Source organism: Oryctolagus cuniculus, chromosome 19, assembly GCF_051225735.1.
Source record: "Oryctolagus cuniculus isolate XC-2025 breed Fujian yellow rabbit chromosome 19, ASM5122573v1, whole genome shotgun sequence".
Lineage (NCBI taxonomy): Eukaryota > Metazoa > Chordata > Mammalia > Lagomorpha > Leporidae > Oryctolagus > Oryctolagus cuniculus.
In genome coordinates, this window is record NC_142885.1 from 9,601,274 (window position 1) to 9,618,454 (window position 17,181).

At 46.4% G+C, this 17,181-nt stretch overlaps 1 protein-coding gene across 45 annotated transcripts in view; it reads right to left on the reverse strand.

Annotated features, from left to right (window-relative positions):
* Nucleotides 1-73: 73 nt before the first annotated feature.
* The window catches only part of ZCWPW1 (zinc finger CW-type and PWWP domain containing 1), a 32,577-nt gene continuing 15,469 nt past the window's right edge, over nucleotides 74-17,181 (reverse strand). For 20 of the 45 annotated variants that reach the window (XM_089320987.1, XM_089321005.1, XM_089320993.1 and 17 more), the window contains 10 exons: nucleotides 12,093-12,209; nucleotides 11,246-11,366; nucleotides 9,466-9,541; nucleotides 7,961-8,065; nucleotides 5,594-5,677; nucleotides 4,318-4,384; nucleotides 3,822-3,919; nucleotides 2,750-2,810; nucleotides 2,123-2,272; nucleotides 74-527 (listed from right to left, as the gene is read on the reverse strand). In XM_089320987.1, the coding sequence (XP_089177113.1) occupies nucleotides 217-527; nucleotides 2,123-2,272; nucleotides 2,750-2,810; nucleotides 3,822-3,919; nucleotides 4,318-4,384; nucleotides 5,594-5,677; nucleotides 7,961-8,065; nucleotides 9,466-9,541; nucleotides 11,246-11,366; nucleotides 12,093-12,209 (1,190 nt within the window). In that variant the 3' untranslated portion in view covers nucleotides 74-216. Of the gene's footprint in view, nucleotides 528-2,122; nucleotides 2,273-2,749; nucleotides 2,811-3,821; nucleotides 3,920-4,317; nucleotides 4,385-5,593; nucleotides 5,678-5,803; nucleotides 5,854-7,960; nucleotides 8,066-9,465; nucleotides 9,542-11,245; nucleotides 11,367-12,092; nucleotides 12,210-17,181 lie in introns of those variants that run through there. The other 25 variants (XM_089320995.1, XM_089320992.1, XM_089320989.1 and 22 more) reach the window with 15 other exon arrangements.

Sequence of the window (17,181 nt, forward strand, 5' to 3'; positions counted from 1 at the left end):
TGTGCTATGGGGAACACGGGAGAAGAGGGAAAGAGCCAAACCCACCTGTGGTTAGACACAAACCAAACCCAAGGCATCAGTAACCTGCTTTATTAACACACAAACTGCATGATCATGACTTGAACCTTCTAGCCAGTTAACAGCTCAACATTTGTCCATGTCTCAGGACCCCACTGAACAACCTTCCTCCTGCTCCAGGGAGGCAAGAGAGCACAGCTACTCCTCAAAGAGGGCCATGAACTCCTCTTCACTGTCTCTGTGCTGAGGCTCCTCTCTCTCTTCTGGTTCTTTTCCAGTATCTTCCATGAGTTGCTCCAGGTCCAAGTCACTGGAGACTTCATCTTCAGGAGGGAGAATTTCAGCCTCCTGAGCTGCTGGCTCCTGGAGTCTGGGTCTTTTCCCCAGCGAGGGACAGGCCCTCCGTTGCACTTGTGGGGTCAGGCCCTTGGGCACTGTTCTAACTTCTTCCTCAGCCAAACTGGTTGCTGAGGCCTTGCTTTGGGGAGCTTTAAATTTTTTCTTAGGGCCTAAATGAGAAGGTGACAAAGTTGAAAGTCCTTTTAGGTCAGTCTATACTGACCTTTTATAAGTCAAACTCCTAAATTCCTATTTCTAAGAAATATCTGAAAAGATTGACTTTCAAAATACAAAGAATGTGGGTTGTCAGAAAAATCTGGATTCAAGCCATTGATCAGCCACATGCTTGACACAGGTCTTGAACACATTTTAAACCCTTTGAGGGGCTGGCACTATAGCATAGCAGGTAATGCCACCATCTGCAGTGCCAGCATCCCATATGGGTGCCAGTTCAAGTCTCAGCTGCTCTACTTCTAATCCAGCTCTCTGTTATGGCCCGGGAAAGCAACAGAAGACAGCCCAAGTCCTTAGGCCCTTGCCGCCAGCATGGGAGACCCAGAGGACTTCTGGCTCTGGCCACTGTGGCCATTTGGTGAGTCAACCAGTGGATGGAAGACTTTCTCTCTGTCTCTCTGCCTCTCTTTAACTCTGCATTTCAAATAATGAAAAAAAAAAAAACTTTTGAGTCTGTTTCCTTATCTTTTTTTTTTATTTTTTGACAGACAGAGTGGACAGTGAGAGAGAGAGAGAGAGAGAGAAAGGTCTTCCTTTGCCATTGGTTCACCCTCCAATGGCCGCCGCGGCCAGCGCACTGCGGCTGGCGCACCGTGCTGATCCGAAGGCAGGAGCCAGGTACTTATCCTGGTCTCTCATGGGGTGCAGGGCCCAAGCACTTGGGCCATCCTCCACTGCACTCCCTGGCCACAGCAGAGAGCTGACCTGGAAGAGGGGCAACTGGGACAGAATCCGGCACCCCGACCGGGACTAGAACCCGGTGTGCCGGCGCCGCTAGGCGGAGGATTAGCCTAGTGAGCCGCGGCGCCGGCCTGTTTCCTTATCTTTAAAGTGGCAATATCCAGTCACAGAGCTACTGAAATAATTAAAAAGGAAAAAGCACAGAAGTATGTCTCTAGCCAGCTCAATAGACATTAGTTCTCTTGAGGTAGGCATTATGATACAGCGCGTTAAACTGCCACTTAGGATGCCCACATCCCATACTTGGGTGCCTGTTCTGGTTCCAGCTACTCCACTTCCAGCCCAGCTTCCTGTTAATGTGTCCTGGGAAGCAGCAAATGATGGCTCAGGTGTCTCAGTTCCTAACACCCATGTGGGAGACCCAGCCTGGCTTCAGCCTGGCTCAGTCTCAGCTATTGCAGGTATTTGGGGGAAAAACATAAGCAGTTAAAAATCTTTCCTACTTGCACACTCACGCTCTCTCTCTCTCTCTCTCTCTCTCACACACACACACACACACACACACTTGGCCTTTCAAGTAGATAAAAAATAAACATGTTTTTTAAAAGTAAAAAACAGGAAAAAAGAACATTAGTTCTCTGGTCCCTTCCATCCTCTGTCCCTACATCAAATCAAATCAATAACCACTGGGTTTCCATAGAGTGTGCTGGGTACAATCTGAGAATTGCCCTTTCATTCTAATTTCTACTCTTTAAAATAATTAAAAACTGTAGAATTGTTAAGAAACTATCAAGGGAGGGGAGAGGTAGACAAGGACCTCATTCTCAGTTTCATGGGCCTGAAGTCTGACCTGGCTGATCAGGATCTGAATTCCTTTGGTCTTCTTCCCCTCGCATTATGGGTGTAGAAGGAGCTGTACATTCACTGTCTAGAGATCTCTTCACTGTCTTCTTTGGCAGGGTCCCACCTCGTCCATTGGTCATGCCTGCAACAAACTCCACTAACCAACCATGAAAGAAATTCATTAACTTCTAACTCAAGGGCAGATGGACCCTCCACTTCATCTTTGCCTGCCCCACATCTTCTAGTCATTCTCAATCTAGTGAGTTCTCTCGGTGGCATCTAGTTTCCCATTCTCTTTCTCTTCTCTGTCCTCTCCCTCTCCACCTCTCCCTCTATCCTGTCCCCTGCACCTTCTCCTTTTCTTTCTGGTTCTCCCCAAAGCCTTGTTCTCCAGGAAGTCATCCTTCTGGGCTAATTTTAACCCTTCCATCTTTTCTAAGATTTTAGAATTCAGTGCACTCAAGTGAGGTGGCCACAATTCCTCCTCTGACACTATCAGTCAGTCTTTCCTGTTTCCTCAGGTCTTGGAGCTGAGACAGTCAGTAAGGTATAGCTACCTGCAGACCCCTGAAGCTGTCTACCTCAGCCCCATCTTAACTGTGAGACATGTTCCATTTCCATCTGGCTTGCTTACCCTTTGATTTGGGATTTTTTGTTCGTATTTTGGCTTGCTTGGGACTGGGCAAAGTTGGGTCCTGAGGATGGGAGAGAAAATTAGAAAAAGATAAATTAAGTCACATAATCATTTTTAAGAGGGGGATGCTTCAGAATCATGAGTGGCCTTTGAGGAGTCAAATTAGATTCTGTGAACCTGATACAATTTAAATCTATGACTACACAGATAAAAGTGTGCAAAGTGTGCAGCCACTTCCCCATCCTTTTGGTCTTAGTCAATGCAAGGCTTTATGCATAAACAAAGGCAAAAAAAGAACACAAGCAAGATAAAAATTGTTGAATTAAAAAAGTTTATATAGGGGCCGGCGCCGTGGCTCACTAGGCTAATCCTCTGCCTGTGGCGCCGGCACTCTGGGTTCTAGTCCCGGTTGCTTCTCTTCCAGTCCAGCTCTCTGATGTGGCCCAGGAGTGCAGTGGAGGATGGCCCAGGTCCTTGGGCCCTGTACCCGCATGAGAGACCAAGAGGAAGCACCTGGCTCCTGGCTTCGGGTCGGCACAGCACACCGGCCGCAATGGCCACTTGTAGGGTGAACCAACAGTAAAGGAAGACCTTTCTCTCTGTCTTTCTCTCTCACTAACTCTGCCTGTCAAAAAAAAAAAAAAAAAAAAAACAGGAAAAAAGTTTATATATATATTTATGTGTTTGTGTGTGTATTTATATATTTTAATATACCTGGAAAGAGATACTAACAAAACAAGTGAATGTTTATCCTAAGTGTCCACATAGGGAAAAAGGAGTAGAGAAGCAACTATTTTCTGAAATTGTTCTAGGAAGAACCAAATAAACATCATAGACACTGAGATTATCAAAAAAGAAGCTTCTACAGATGTGAGAAATAAGAATAAGCACAGAAGGGAGCCTGTTTCCCTTGAGACTCCTAGGAGGTGACACCAGATAGCGGGGGCTATCCTGAAGCAGAGACAAGATGTTTCCTTAGCAAATAGAAGTCCATGCTAACCAGATCCTCGCAGTATTGGCCAGAAGAAAACTCCCAGACGCTACCTAAGCCAATATTTAAGGCTAATCTTACCTTTTTCTCTGACTCTGACTCCTCCTCTATCTCTGACTCCTCCTCCCCCTCTTTCTCCAAGCAGGACTCTGGGCTATTAGACTCAGAGGGCCTTAAGTCTGCAACAGAAAACGGGAAGAAAGGCTAAAATATTTATCCAATAAAATTGTTGATAAGTTAATGGAGCTGATTTCCGAGAATGTGTCTTCTAAATCTGCCTTCAATGTCCAAGTGGTATCTCCACAAAATGTGACCACAGATTACCATGTTTCTTTCCAAAGTCCATGACTATTCACACACAACCCTCCCTCCCCTCCCCTCTTCCTTTCTCCATTCCTCCCTCTAGCCATCTGTCATCCATTCTGAATCCTGGGTCAATGACGTTCATAAGAGCCTACTATTTTGGAATCCAGAATGAGGCTGACAACATGGAATACAGAATCAAGGAAAGCGGGGATGCTGCCCGCCTGCAAGAGCCCTGCTGCCCACTCTAGTCTACATCCTTTGCATCTCCTACCTTTCCCTTCCCCACTGCTGTCAGATCCATTGTATCGGCTCTGGAAACCAAACAAGTTAACCCGCTCCTGAGGGAAACAAGAAATAAAGAGCATCATCTGCTACCCAAAGGGCTCTGTCTTCTAAATTTTAGTTACAAAGAAATTTGTATTCATTTCCCATACTAGTTTCTCTTTAAATATCACATTAGGTTTATCTGCACTTTTATGGATATGTACTAACTCTGCTCTTTTTCCAGTTTATTTATAATTCAACAAATAATTGGGAAGAAGAAATTCACTGTTTGTTATTCTCCATGCCACCACCAGAATTTGAGGGTAAAAAACTGACTTTATAGGCCGGCACCATGGCTCACTTGGTTAATCCTCCACCTGCGGTGCCAGCATCCCATATGAGCACCGGGTTCTAGTCCCGGCTGCTCCTCTTCCACTCCAGCTCTCTGCTGTGGCCCAGGAGGGCGGTGGAGGATGGCTCAAGTGCTTGGGCCCCTGCACCCGCTTGGGAGACTGGGAGGAAGCACCTGGCTCCTAGCTTCGGATCAGCACAGCGCCAGCCATGGCGGCCTTTTTGGGGAGTGAACCAATGGAATGAAGACCTTTCTGTCTCTCTCTCACTGTTTATAACTCTGTCAAACAAGTTAAAAAAAAACTGACTTTGTAGGGCCAGCACTATGGGGTAGTAAGCTAGGCCTTTGCCTGTGATGCCAGCATCCCATATGGGTGCCAACATCTCATATGAGTGTCCCTGATGCTCTTCCTCCAATCCAGCTCTCTGCTTTTGGCATGGGAAAGCAGGGGAAAATGGTCCAAGTGTTTGGGCCCCTGCACCTGCTTGGGTGACCCTGAAGAGGCTCCTGGCTCCCAGTTTCAGATCTGCTCAGCTCTGGCCATTGCAACCATTTGGGAAGTGAACCAGTGGTTGGGAGGAGGTCTGTCTCTCTCACTCTGTAACTCTACCTCTCAAGTAAATAAATAAAATCTTTTTTAAAAAAAAAAGACTCTGCATGAAAGAAAGGTTAGGGCAAATATACCTGATACTTGAGGTTAAACAGGGAGATGGGATGCTCCCTACCACAAACTGTGTCTGTCTAGACAAGACAGGATCTCACTAGACTGCAGGTGGAGAAAGGAATCAAGGTAATCTGGTCTGAGAAGAAGAGTAATTCTAAGATAACCACATAATGTGAAGGACGCTGGTTTCCTGCAGTGCTGAGAGGATGGATCGTTTTGTGCTTGAGACCTAAGAGGAGCAAGAATGTGGTCTCAACACTTTCCCACCTGAATGCTGATCTGTTCTGCCTGCTGAGCCATCATTAGAGCTGCCTCCAGTTTCTGGCTGCAGTCCTTGTTCCTGCACTTTTTCTGAAATGGAAGATTAGTGTCAACTATAAATACTGACTTAAAGGTTAAGAATTAGTAATAAGGGGCCAGTGTTGTGGCACAGATGATTAACTGACGCTTCCAACAATGGTATCCATATCAGAGTACCAGTTTGAGTCCCAGCTACTCCACTTCTGATCCAGCTTCTGCTAATGCACCTGAAAAAGACAGCAGGAGATGGCCCAAATGTTTGGGCTTGCGACCCATGTGTGATATCAGGATGGAGTTCCTGGTTCCTGGCTTCAGCTTCACCCAGAGTAACCCAGCAAATGGAAGATCTCTGTCTCTTGCTCTTACTCTATGCTCTGCCTTTAAAAAAAAGATTTATTTATTTGAAGGGCAGAGTTACAGAGCGAAGGAGAGACAGAGAGGTCTTCCATTTGCTGGTTCACTCCCCAGTTGGCCACGACAGCTCCAGTTGGGCCAGTCCAAAACCAGGAACCTCTTTCAGGTCTCCCACATGGGTCCAGTGGCCCAGGCACTTGGGTCATCTCCCACTGCTTTCCCAGGCCATTAACAGGGAGTTGGATCAGAAATGCAATAGCCAAGGGGCCAGTGTTGTGGCACAGTAGGTTAAAGTCCCAGTCCTATAAGGGCGCCAGTTAGAGTCCTGGCTGCTCCACTTCCAATCCAGCTTCCTGCCAATGCACTTGGGAAACCAGCAGAGGATGGCCCAAGTTCTTGGGCCCCTGCACCCATGTGGGAGACCCAGAGAAGCTCTTGGTTCCTGGTTTCAGATCAGCTCAGCTCCAGCCACTGTGGCCATTTGGGGAATGAACAGAGAAGATCTTTCTTCTCTGTAACTCTGCTCTTGACATAAATAAATCTTTAAAAAATCTTTTTTTTTAAATAGTAGTAACTATGTTACAGTGCCATGAACTAAGCTGCCTCCTGCAACAACAGCATCTCATGTCAAAGCATGTGTTTTAGAGTCCCAGCTGCTCCCTGCCACCCACGTGGGAACTCCCAGCTTCAGAGTTGCAGCTATTTGGGGAGTAAACCAGTAGATGGCAGATATCCCTTTCTCCCTCCCATTACTCTTTTTTCAAATAAACATAAACATTAAATAATAATAAAGAGTTAGTAGTAAATATTAGCGAAGTAACCCCAACATATTGCTACCCACAAATATTATCTTTAATTAGTTCCGGTTCCTGTATTAATCTAATACTGCTTTTCTTAATATTTTGAGCCCAGTCGCAGTCCTCCATTCCCCCCATCCCATCCCCAGTAAGCATCACACCAACCTAGAAATATTTCAACCAACCTTCTGGTGCCTTCAAAGCGAGTCCCATAGAAATCTGAGAAGACTGAGGTTCAGGTGACTCCATTTTTAAACTTTCACAAGTTTTATTTTTTTTAAGAGACAGAAACAGAAATCCCATTCTTGATTCAGTCCCCAAATGCCCACAATTGCCTTTACATGGGTCTTAAGCCAGGAGCTCAATCTAAGTCTCCTCCCACATGGGTGGCAAGAACCCTACAAGAGCCACCACCACTGCCTCCCAGGGCCTGCATTGGCAGGAAGCTGGAATCAGGAGCAGAAGCCACCAGGCATTCCAGTGTGGGACATGGGCACTTTAACTGCAAGACCAAATGCCCCTCTCACGTTTCTTAGGATCCAGATTCTTGACTTAATACTCACTGCTTGATTTCCTAAGGACCCTGAGCTGTTGGGCCTCTGCTCATTTTAAAGCTGGTATAACCCAAAGTGACTACATGAAAGAAATACGAGTTAACCAATCCAGTGGTCTTCATCTAGGAGAGATTATCCCCCAGCAAACACCTGGAAATATCTGAAGACAACTTTTTTTTTGGTCACAACTGGGGCAGGGGACGGGGTGGGGGTATGAGGTGTTACTGGCTAGATGTGAGCAGAGCTCAGGAATGCTGCTAACCATTATGCAGGGCAGCTCCCAACAACAAAGGACCACCTGGCCCAAAATGTCCACAGCGCTAAAACAGAAACCTACAATTAACCTGGGTCCTCATGTCTGCCACTCTTGCTCTGGCTCAACTCTAAAAGCCTCAGTCTTCAGGGAGGCCCTCTACTCACATGCACAGAAGGACATGGAAAAGAATCATTATACCACCATAAGCCTGGTAGAAAGAACAGTCCCTTACACATAACCTTGTCCTTGGCACACCTGGTTAGACATGGGACTTTTTAACCACACGCTTTCCTCTGGGAGAAAATCAGGTTAAATAAAGGGCAGCTTTCACTTCCCAGTTCTGAGTCACAACAGACCCTCCGGGTTTGCTCACCACTCCTGCTAGCTCCAGGGACAGCTCCTGGAAATTCTTTAGCATGTTGACAGGGATCCAAGCACGAGAAACTGTTTCTCCAAAAAATGTCACGTGGTATTTAGACTGAAATAAAAGATGGTCCTGTCAAGGCTCCTGTCCTCCATGCTTTTCTCCTCTCACCAGAGGAGGTTGGGGGCAAACAGGATTCACAGAGAAAGTACTGTGTCGCTCCCCGTCTTCGTGGAGGAACGACACAGGACCCTGCGCTGTTCTTCTGTCTGCTCGGCCCTCCCCGGGTTTGCTGCTGGTTCTTCCCGGGTTGGCTACCGTCCCTTCCACCTCCGTGGAAGGGCGGTGCCCCCGCCACCTTCCCCACTTCCGCGGGGGAGCGGCACACCACCGGCCGGCTCTCTCGGGGGCTGCACAGGTGTTCCTTCAGATAGATGTTCCCCCTAGATGTTCCTGGTGCATGTTGTCTCTCTCCTCCTTTATAGTCCTCTTCCACCAATCCCAACTCTGCTACCCACACACCGAGTACGCTGCTCTCCTCCAATCAGGAGCAAGATCAGCTCCTGCAGCTCAGTCAATCAAATTGGCGAGAGGCAGCTGCGTAGAAGTTGTTACTCCCTTCTCAGCACCATATTGTGGGAGAGCAGATGCATAGAATAAGTCTTAATTCCAGTAACTTAGTCTAGTCCGGGTTGCTCCCCACAGTACTGGGCCTCACACGCTCCCTGAAGCCTGACTTACACTGCTATCCCATATGAGTACCGGTTCTAGTTCTGGCTGCCCCACTTCTGATCCAGCTCCTTAATACACCTGGGAAAGCAGAAGATGGCCCAAGTATTTGTGTCCCTGCCACCCCTGTGGGAGTCCCAGATGCAGTTTCAGGCTCCTGGCTTCAGCCTAGCCCAGTCAGAGTCATCACAGCCATTTGAGATAAACCAGCTGATCAAAGATGTCGCTTTTTCTCCCTTGCAACTATTTCAAATAAATAAATATTTAAAAACAAAAACAAAATGGGGCCAGAGCTATAGAGTAGCAGGTTAAGCCACTGCCTGCAGCACCGGCTTCCCATATGGTCACTGGTTCAAGTTCTGGCTACTCCACTGCTGATCCAGCTCTCTGCTGATGCACCTGGGAAAAAGAGGACGGCCCAGTTCTGGGGCCCTGCACCCACATGGTAGACCCAGATGAGGCTCTGGATTCGGTCTGACCCAGACCTGGCCTTGTAGCCATCTGGGGAGTGAACCAACAAATGGAAGACTTCTCTCTCTCTGCCTCTGCCTCTCTGTAATCCTGCCTTTCAAATAAATAAATATTGGAAGGGAAAAAACTGTAAATGTCCTTGCAATGGATATTTAATGATATGTAAGCCAGTTTCTTTCTATGTGTGAGCACTTATCTCTGTGTTTGTTCTCCTATGTAAGTATCTGCTTCCACATGTGTCCACTGGCTGCGCCTGTTTCTAATTCTATTAGGATGGGTCTGCTCATTACTTTAGCCTACACCAGGACACTTACCGGCAGGGAATCAAGTTGAGAGGCAAAAAGAAAATATTCCCCCAGGTCAGGATCAGATTCTATCATGCCTGGCCACCTGGAGAAGACAGACAGGTATAGTGAGTTGAAGAAAGGGAGCTAGATAGAGTACAGTTTCATCATGGAGAGAAAATGGCAATACATTTGGCAAGCAAAGGATCCCAAAGACAGATTCCCATCCCCTGCCTGTCAGTACCCTCCAGTGGTCACTACTAAAGAACAAACCAAAAACCTTTTAATAAAGTTGTTATCCTTCTGGGCTCTCCCACAACCCTGCAAACAAAATCTTCTAATGAGGAATATCTCCAAAGGAAGAAACTATTGACCCCTCCTCATTTTCTTTACTTTGCATGTCTGTCTCATCTCAATGGAAAAAATGTCTTAGAAGTGGGTGTTTGGCACAGCTGTTAAGATACCCTTTGGGACACCCGCACCCCATATGATTGCCTTGATTTGAGTCCTGGCTCCACCTCAGATTCCAGCTTACTACTATGTGAACCTTGGTAGGCAGCAAGTGATATTTCAAATAATGCACCCACATGAGAAACTTGGATTGAGGTCTGGGCTCCTGGTTTCAGTCTGGTCCAGACCTGGCTGTTAAAGAAATCTGGGGGGGCTGACACTGTGGCACAGCGGGTTAACGCCCTGGCCTGAAGCACTGGCATCCATGTGGGCGCTAGTTTGAGACCCAGCTGCTCCACTTCCTGTCTAGCTCTCTGATGTGGCCCGGGAAAGCAGTAGAAGATGGCCCAAGTCCTTGGACCCCTGAACCCGCATGGGGGACTTGGAGAAAGCTCCTGGCTCCTGGCTTTGAATCAGCGCAGCTCCGGCTGTTGTGGCCAACTGGGGATTGAACCAACGGATGGAAGACCTCTCTCTCTCTCTCTCTCTCTCTCTCTCTCTCTCTCTCTGCCTCTCCTCTCTCTGTGTAACTTTGACTTTCAAATAAAATAATCTTTAAAAAAAAAATAAAGAAATCTGGGGAGTGAACCAACAGATGAAAGATCTCTGTGTATGTGTGCATACATAGGTGAGAGTTTGTGTGCATGACTACATTTCAAATAAATATTTCTTAAAGTCCTGACCTGTGGGAATTCCTCAAACTAAAGCCATTTTGGACCTAAATATGGCTTCCTGGGTTTAGAGAAGAAAAAGGGAGGGGGGATGCTGGCATCACAGCACAACAGCATAAGCCATCACTTGTGATGCCTACATCCTATATCCAGAGCATCGGTTCACAGTCCCAGCTGCCCCGCTTCTGATCCAGCCCCCTGTTAATGTGCCTGGGAAGACAGATGATGGCTCAAGTACTTGGGCTCCTGACACCCACTCTTTGCTTTAGCCTAGCCCAGACCTCACTGTTGCAGCCATTTGGGGAATGAACCAGCTGATGGAAGATCTGTGTATGTGCGTGTGTGTGTGTGTTTCCATCTGTCTCTACCTCTCTCTGTTGTTCTGCCTTTCAAATAAATACACAAAATTTTTTTTTTGACGCTTTAAATCTACCCTCCTCTTCCTACTCACTCAGGGTAGCATGTCAGATCTGTTTTTCCAAGAAGATACCATCTCCACCAGGAATCCTCTGGCAAAGATACTTTTGCAAAGCCTCTAAGCTTGGTACTTTATCTCCACCTACCCCCACCCTCAGCCCCCAGCAACCCTTTCTATTTGTAAGGCAAGTACTATTTACATCACACATGCTTTCCATTTCCTTCCCTCCCTCTCTCTACCAAGGATACTCTATGTCATCATGGTGCCCTACCAGGGGTAACCATACTGCTTAGCCCAGATGATGGATCCTGGAATGTAGGTGGCATAGGCCACTTCACTCTCACACCCCGTCCAAGTCTCCTCAGGAATATCACAGCTATTATACTTCAAGTCTGCCAAAGAGAGAAGGAATGAAAGGGTGGGAAGAGATTCCTAAGGTAAAAATCCGGATGAGGATGTAGGGAAGAAGGAACTGGTCTAGGGCCAAAGGGGTGCCTGGGGAAGGAGAATGGAAGAATCAAGACCAATGGGGGAATGCAACTGCAGCCAGGAGGAAGAGAGCAGCCTGAAAATGGTCCACAGAAAGAGATCCCAAACTCCTGCCAACATCCCATCACACCTGACTCTGCTTCCATCCAGGAACAGCATGAGAATAGTGTCTCTGAACTGTTCTCTCTCCTGTTAAATAATCAGGATGCAGTAGATCATCATCATCTCTTACAAGTAGTTTTAAACATACTGGAGTCCTAGATTTACAGGATCTCTTGCACCTGCCTTTCCCCAACATAGTCTATATCCCTCCCTATCCACCAACCCCACCCCAATATTCTAATCAAGATTGACCGGATCAGAGCCAAGCTGCAGAAAATGGACATGCTCAGCACAGCCCTTTAGACTCCAGGCCCCTCTTCACAACAGAACTGCAGCTGTCTTCCTCCAGCCCTCTCTGCCCCAAGTCATTACCACATGACCGCAAGAGCCTTCCTTTCTCCCAGTGACTTACAAGAACCCCTAGAGTGCTGACTGCACCTACATCACGGTTAATCTAAAGGGTATGTGCAGGGAAAGAACAGGGAGGAACAAGAAAACATGACAAAAACATTTCCACCCTTTTCTACCTGTATTCTGATCACAGGACCAATTATCTGGAAGAACTGAGGGGTCGATATTCCCATGCAGCCTCCTCCATTTCTCACAGTTTGGAGAGGAACACTGGACCCAAACTAGATATTGACCTGTATCAGGGGGAAAAAAAACTGAGATAAGGGGCAGGCATTCAGCTCAGCGGTGCAGACACAGGTTAAGATGCTTGCATCCTAGGTCAGAATGCCTGAATTATCCCTGGTTCCTGATTCCAGCTTCTTGCTAATGCAAACCCTAGGAGACAGCAGTGATGGCTCAAGTAACTGGGTTCCTGACACCCACATCAGAGACCTGGACTGAGTTCCCAGTTCCTGGCTTCGGCCCAGTCCCAACCATGGCAGTAGATGGGCTCTCTCCTCTCCCCCCATCTTCCCCTTAGCCTCCCTTTTTCACTCTCAAATAAATAAAAAAATTTTTTTGACAGGCAGAGTGGACAGTGAGAGAGAGAGAAAGAGAGAAAGGTCTTCCTTTGCCGTTGGCTCACCCTCCAATGGCCGCCACAGCTGGCACACTGCGGCTGGCACACTGCGGCTGGCACACCGCGCTGATCCAATGGCAGGAGCCAGGTGCTTCTCCTGGTCTCCCATGGGGTGCAGGGCCCAAGGACTTGCAGGCCACAGCAGAGAGCTGACCTGGAAGAGGGGCAACCGGGACAGAATCCGGTGCCCCGACCGGGACCAGAACCTGGAGTGCCGGCACCGCAAGGTGGAGGATTAGCCTATTGAGCCGCGGCGCCGGCCAATAAAATTTTAAGACTGAAATAAGAGACGTATAAATATACTTTTCCTTCTTCAATCCAATCATAATCAATAAAAACTTCCCACGACCCAGAATCACATCTCCATAGAAACTAATCTAACCCCTAATTTACAAGGAAAACAAAGGCTCAGAGAAATTAACTGACTTGCTGAAAATCAGTTTAACTTGGTGACAGTGCTGAGCTTAAAACTCAAGTCTTGGGGCCGGTGCTGTGGCACAGTGGGTTAATGCCCTGGCCTGAAGTGCCGGCATCCCATATGGGCTCCAGTTCTGGTCCCGGCTGCTCCTCTTCCAGTCCAGCTCTCTGCTATGGCCTGGGAAAGCAGTAGATATCCCAAGTCCTTGGGCCCCTGCACCCCCATGGGAGACCTGGAGGAAGCTCCTGGCTCCTGATTGGTATAGCTCCAGCCATTGCGGCCATCTGGGGAGTGAACCATTGGACGGAAGACTTATCTCTCTCTCTCTCTCTGCCTCTTCCTCTCTCTGTAAAACTGACTTTCAAATAAATAAATAAATCTTAAAAAAAAAAAAAAACTCAAGTATCACATCTCCATCTTTATCCTATACCGGGCAAAAGGGAGTGTTTCTGCTATTTGCAGCTCTCAAACAAAAAGGTTGCCTGGCAGGTTTTCAGATAGGGTCTCGTCCTCTGCTGGCACACACTACTGAGAAGTTCTTTAAAGCATCTCTTGTGTGCATTTAGAGTTCTTAATCCATATCCTGATGAGCAAATTCACCAAGCTGCAACCAGTGGGATTACCCTCCTCCAAAAGACACAGATCTAGGTCTACTGTTTGTCCATCAATAATTCACTTTGAGACCTGCTCGAAGAATAAGCCTTCCTCAAATTCACTTCCTACTAAACTCCCAACCCTACTCTGTACCCTCACATCTCCTAAGCTGACCCCATTTCCTACACACCCTCTCAAACTCGTCTGAAATTCCAGACTTGAACAACAAATGTCCATGTATCCTCAGACTCCTCACTGAACCTCTCCCTTCCTTTTGCAGCCTAGAGACCCACCAAGAACACTACCCCTAACAGATTCCACAAACCTACAAACACCACAGCTTTCTGAGCTCTTTTCTTGACCCCCTCCTCAATGAGTCTCAGGACAGAAAGCGGGGCCAGCATCATTCTTACTTCCTGATTCCACTACTCCCCTCCTCCTACAAAAATTCTTCCCCCCTTAAGGTCCGTGTCATGAGCCTTGACCACCTTCACAACTCCCTTGTAAAGATGCTGGCATCTGGTTCAGTCTTCTCCTTTGCATACCCTGCCTTTATTCCAGATGACCACTGCCTCCATAGGAATACCTCACAAAGCACCTCCTTTCTACAGAACCTTAACCTTTTCCTGCAGGCTACCCAGCAACACCCACTTGTGCATGCCCTACCCAGTCATTTGCAGGAAATGTGCACCCTGTGAGCCTCTCATCCAAACCTCCACTCTGATAAAAAATGCCCCATTCTCCCACCTCACTTACTGCCAACGTCCACTTTATCTGGTTCTCCAGTCCACCTCCTACCCTCGCCTTCTTCACCTTGCACACTACTCAGCTTCACTTCTGTAACATTTTCTTAGGCTCATCTGTAGACACCTTCAACACCCTTTCCCTCTGTCCTTTGCCCACCCAGGTGGCAAACAAACCTGGAATCAATTCACTCTTCCCTGCCAGTGCTTACACTCATGCAGTTGACACTTCTTAGAGAGCCAGGCACATAACTATCACAATATCACACAGTTACCATAACTAACATCATCAACCAATGTTTCTCTAGTATTTCACCCTCCCACTGTCAAATTTTACATTAAATTTCCCTCCAATAAAGAATGTCCTCAACCCACTGAAATCTTCCCTCAGAAGAAAAAAGTGACTTACATTCAGGTCCTTTCAAAATATCACATATTATGGGCCAGGTTCTAAATTACTTTATCTTAAAGAACAAACTACTGGTTGGCAATGCTCTATCAGTCTGAAAGAACATTTGCCAGTGACAGTGTTGGCTGATTATAGAGGTGGCCTAGTAAGACTTTTAGAAAAAAAGAGTGGAAAAAGGACTAGAGACTATAAGCTCATACAGATCAATTACAATATAAATACAATCAATACAAATCAATCTTAAGGAGGAAGAAAAGAAAAATTAGAAGAGGCCAATATTGTGGGCACAGCAGGTTAAGCTGCTGCTTGTGATGCTGGCATCCCATACTTGCTAGTTCAAGTCCCAGCTACTCCACTTCTGACCCAGCTCCCACGTAGTGTGCCTGGGAAAGCAAGGGATGATGGCCTAAGTACTCAGGCCCCTGCCACCCACATGGGAGACAAGGATGGAGTTTTAGGCTCCTGGTTTTCACCTTGCCCAGCCCTGGTTGCTATGGCCATTTGGGGAGTGAACCAGCGATGAAAAATTCTCTCTCTCCTCTCTTCTCTCATGTGCTGCCTTCCAAATACATAACTAAATCTTAAAGGGGAAAAATAAAGTTCATACAGATCAGTAAAATCAACGGCTGGTTGTGAAAGTAATGAGTAATTTTAAGAAAATGAGTTGGGAAAAATCACCCTAATGATACGGAACTGGATATTTATGGCTTAGAATGAAATTTCCAATGATAGAATCATGCGGCTTTTTTAGTTTCCTTTCAAGTAACTCACAGGACAAGACACTGTGCTCTGGAAAACTGCTGGATGTCCACACATGTGGCCTATAATGAAGACGATATCACAGACACATTAAGGACATTTGAATCAACTACTTAATCTGGAAATACCAGTTTCCTAGGTTCTGTAATGCCTCATTTTTCTGCCCCCGCCCCAGCCTCATCTTCCTGGTAGCACCTGCCTCAGATTCCTTTGCTGGGTATTCCACCTAATCTCTAAATATTGAGGCTCCAAAGCCTCACACCACACTTTCTCCTGAGGCAAGCTCAGCCACTCCCACAGCTCTGAAATCCATGTTCAGTCCAGCCCGGATGGCATACAGCTTTTTGACATCTCTAATTGGATGTCACACACAAGTCTGAAACCTAAAGCTTGATCTCACCCCACAGATTAGTTCTTCTACTTTTTCCCACCTCCTTTCATGGAACTGCTCAAGCCTGATGTCAACCATCTTTGACATTCTCTCCTCCCTGTACTCACCTCCCCCCACCCAATATCTAATTCATTACCAAGTTCTGACATTTTTATCTCCAAAATATATCTTATAACCTTCTATGGGGCTGGTACTGTGGTATAATGGGTAAAGCTGCCACCCAGAGGGATGACAACCTATACAGGCTCCAGTTTGAGTCCTAGCAGCTCCATTTCCAATACAGCTCTCTGCTATACTCTGGGAAAGCAGTAGAAGATGGCCCAAGTCCTTGGGCCCCTGCATCTGCAAGGGAGACCCAGAAGAAGCTCCTGACTTCAGATCAGCCTAGCTCCAGCCATTGTAGCCATTTGGGGAGTGAACCAGCAGATTGAAGACTTTCTCTCTCTCTCTGCCTCTCTGTAGCTCCACCTTTCAAATAAATAAATAAATCTAAAAGAAAAAAAATTCTACTTGTCTCTCTCCCCTTTCATAATCCTAATCCAAGGCACCAAGATACCTAATCCTAGTATTAACATCTTAACTGGTCTGCTCTTCTCCCCATCCTCCAATCTCCAATTAATCATCAAAGGGTCCCTTTAAACATTAGAGAATGTCACTCCCTAGCTAAAACCCACCTGGCTTTCATGGATTTCAGAGTGGCTTCCCACTGCACTTCCATTTATCCAGAGCCACTTCCCAATCTTGCCTCCCCTTGCTCTTTGAATTTCATTCACACCAGCTTTCTTTTAGTACTGGGAATATACTGAACTTTACCCACCTAAACTTCCTTCCTCTACTTTCATTTGGATAATATCATTTCCTTAGAGATGCATTCTCTGACCTACACAATCTTACTTAGGAAATCTATTTCCTCTCATTAGACTGTTCTTTTCCTTAAAGGTATTTAATGCAAATTGTATCCATTGGATATTCCTCTTTATACTTCTACTCCAGGAAGATCTCTTAGCAATTTTAAGAAACAGGAAGAATGATTCATTTGTAGCAGGAAACAGAAAAATTCACTACAATCACAATTCAACTCACAAGCACCACCTAGGGAGCAAACCCTTATCTGCCTATCTAAAATCCAGTCTTAGAAAAAGAATGCTGAGAAGTATGGGAGATATAGCAACACCAATTGAATGACACCAATTCGATAAAACTGGAAATTAAATCAATGGAGTTTGCAGTATTCCAAAAGTTTTCAACAGACACATCTGAGATCATATAGCC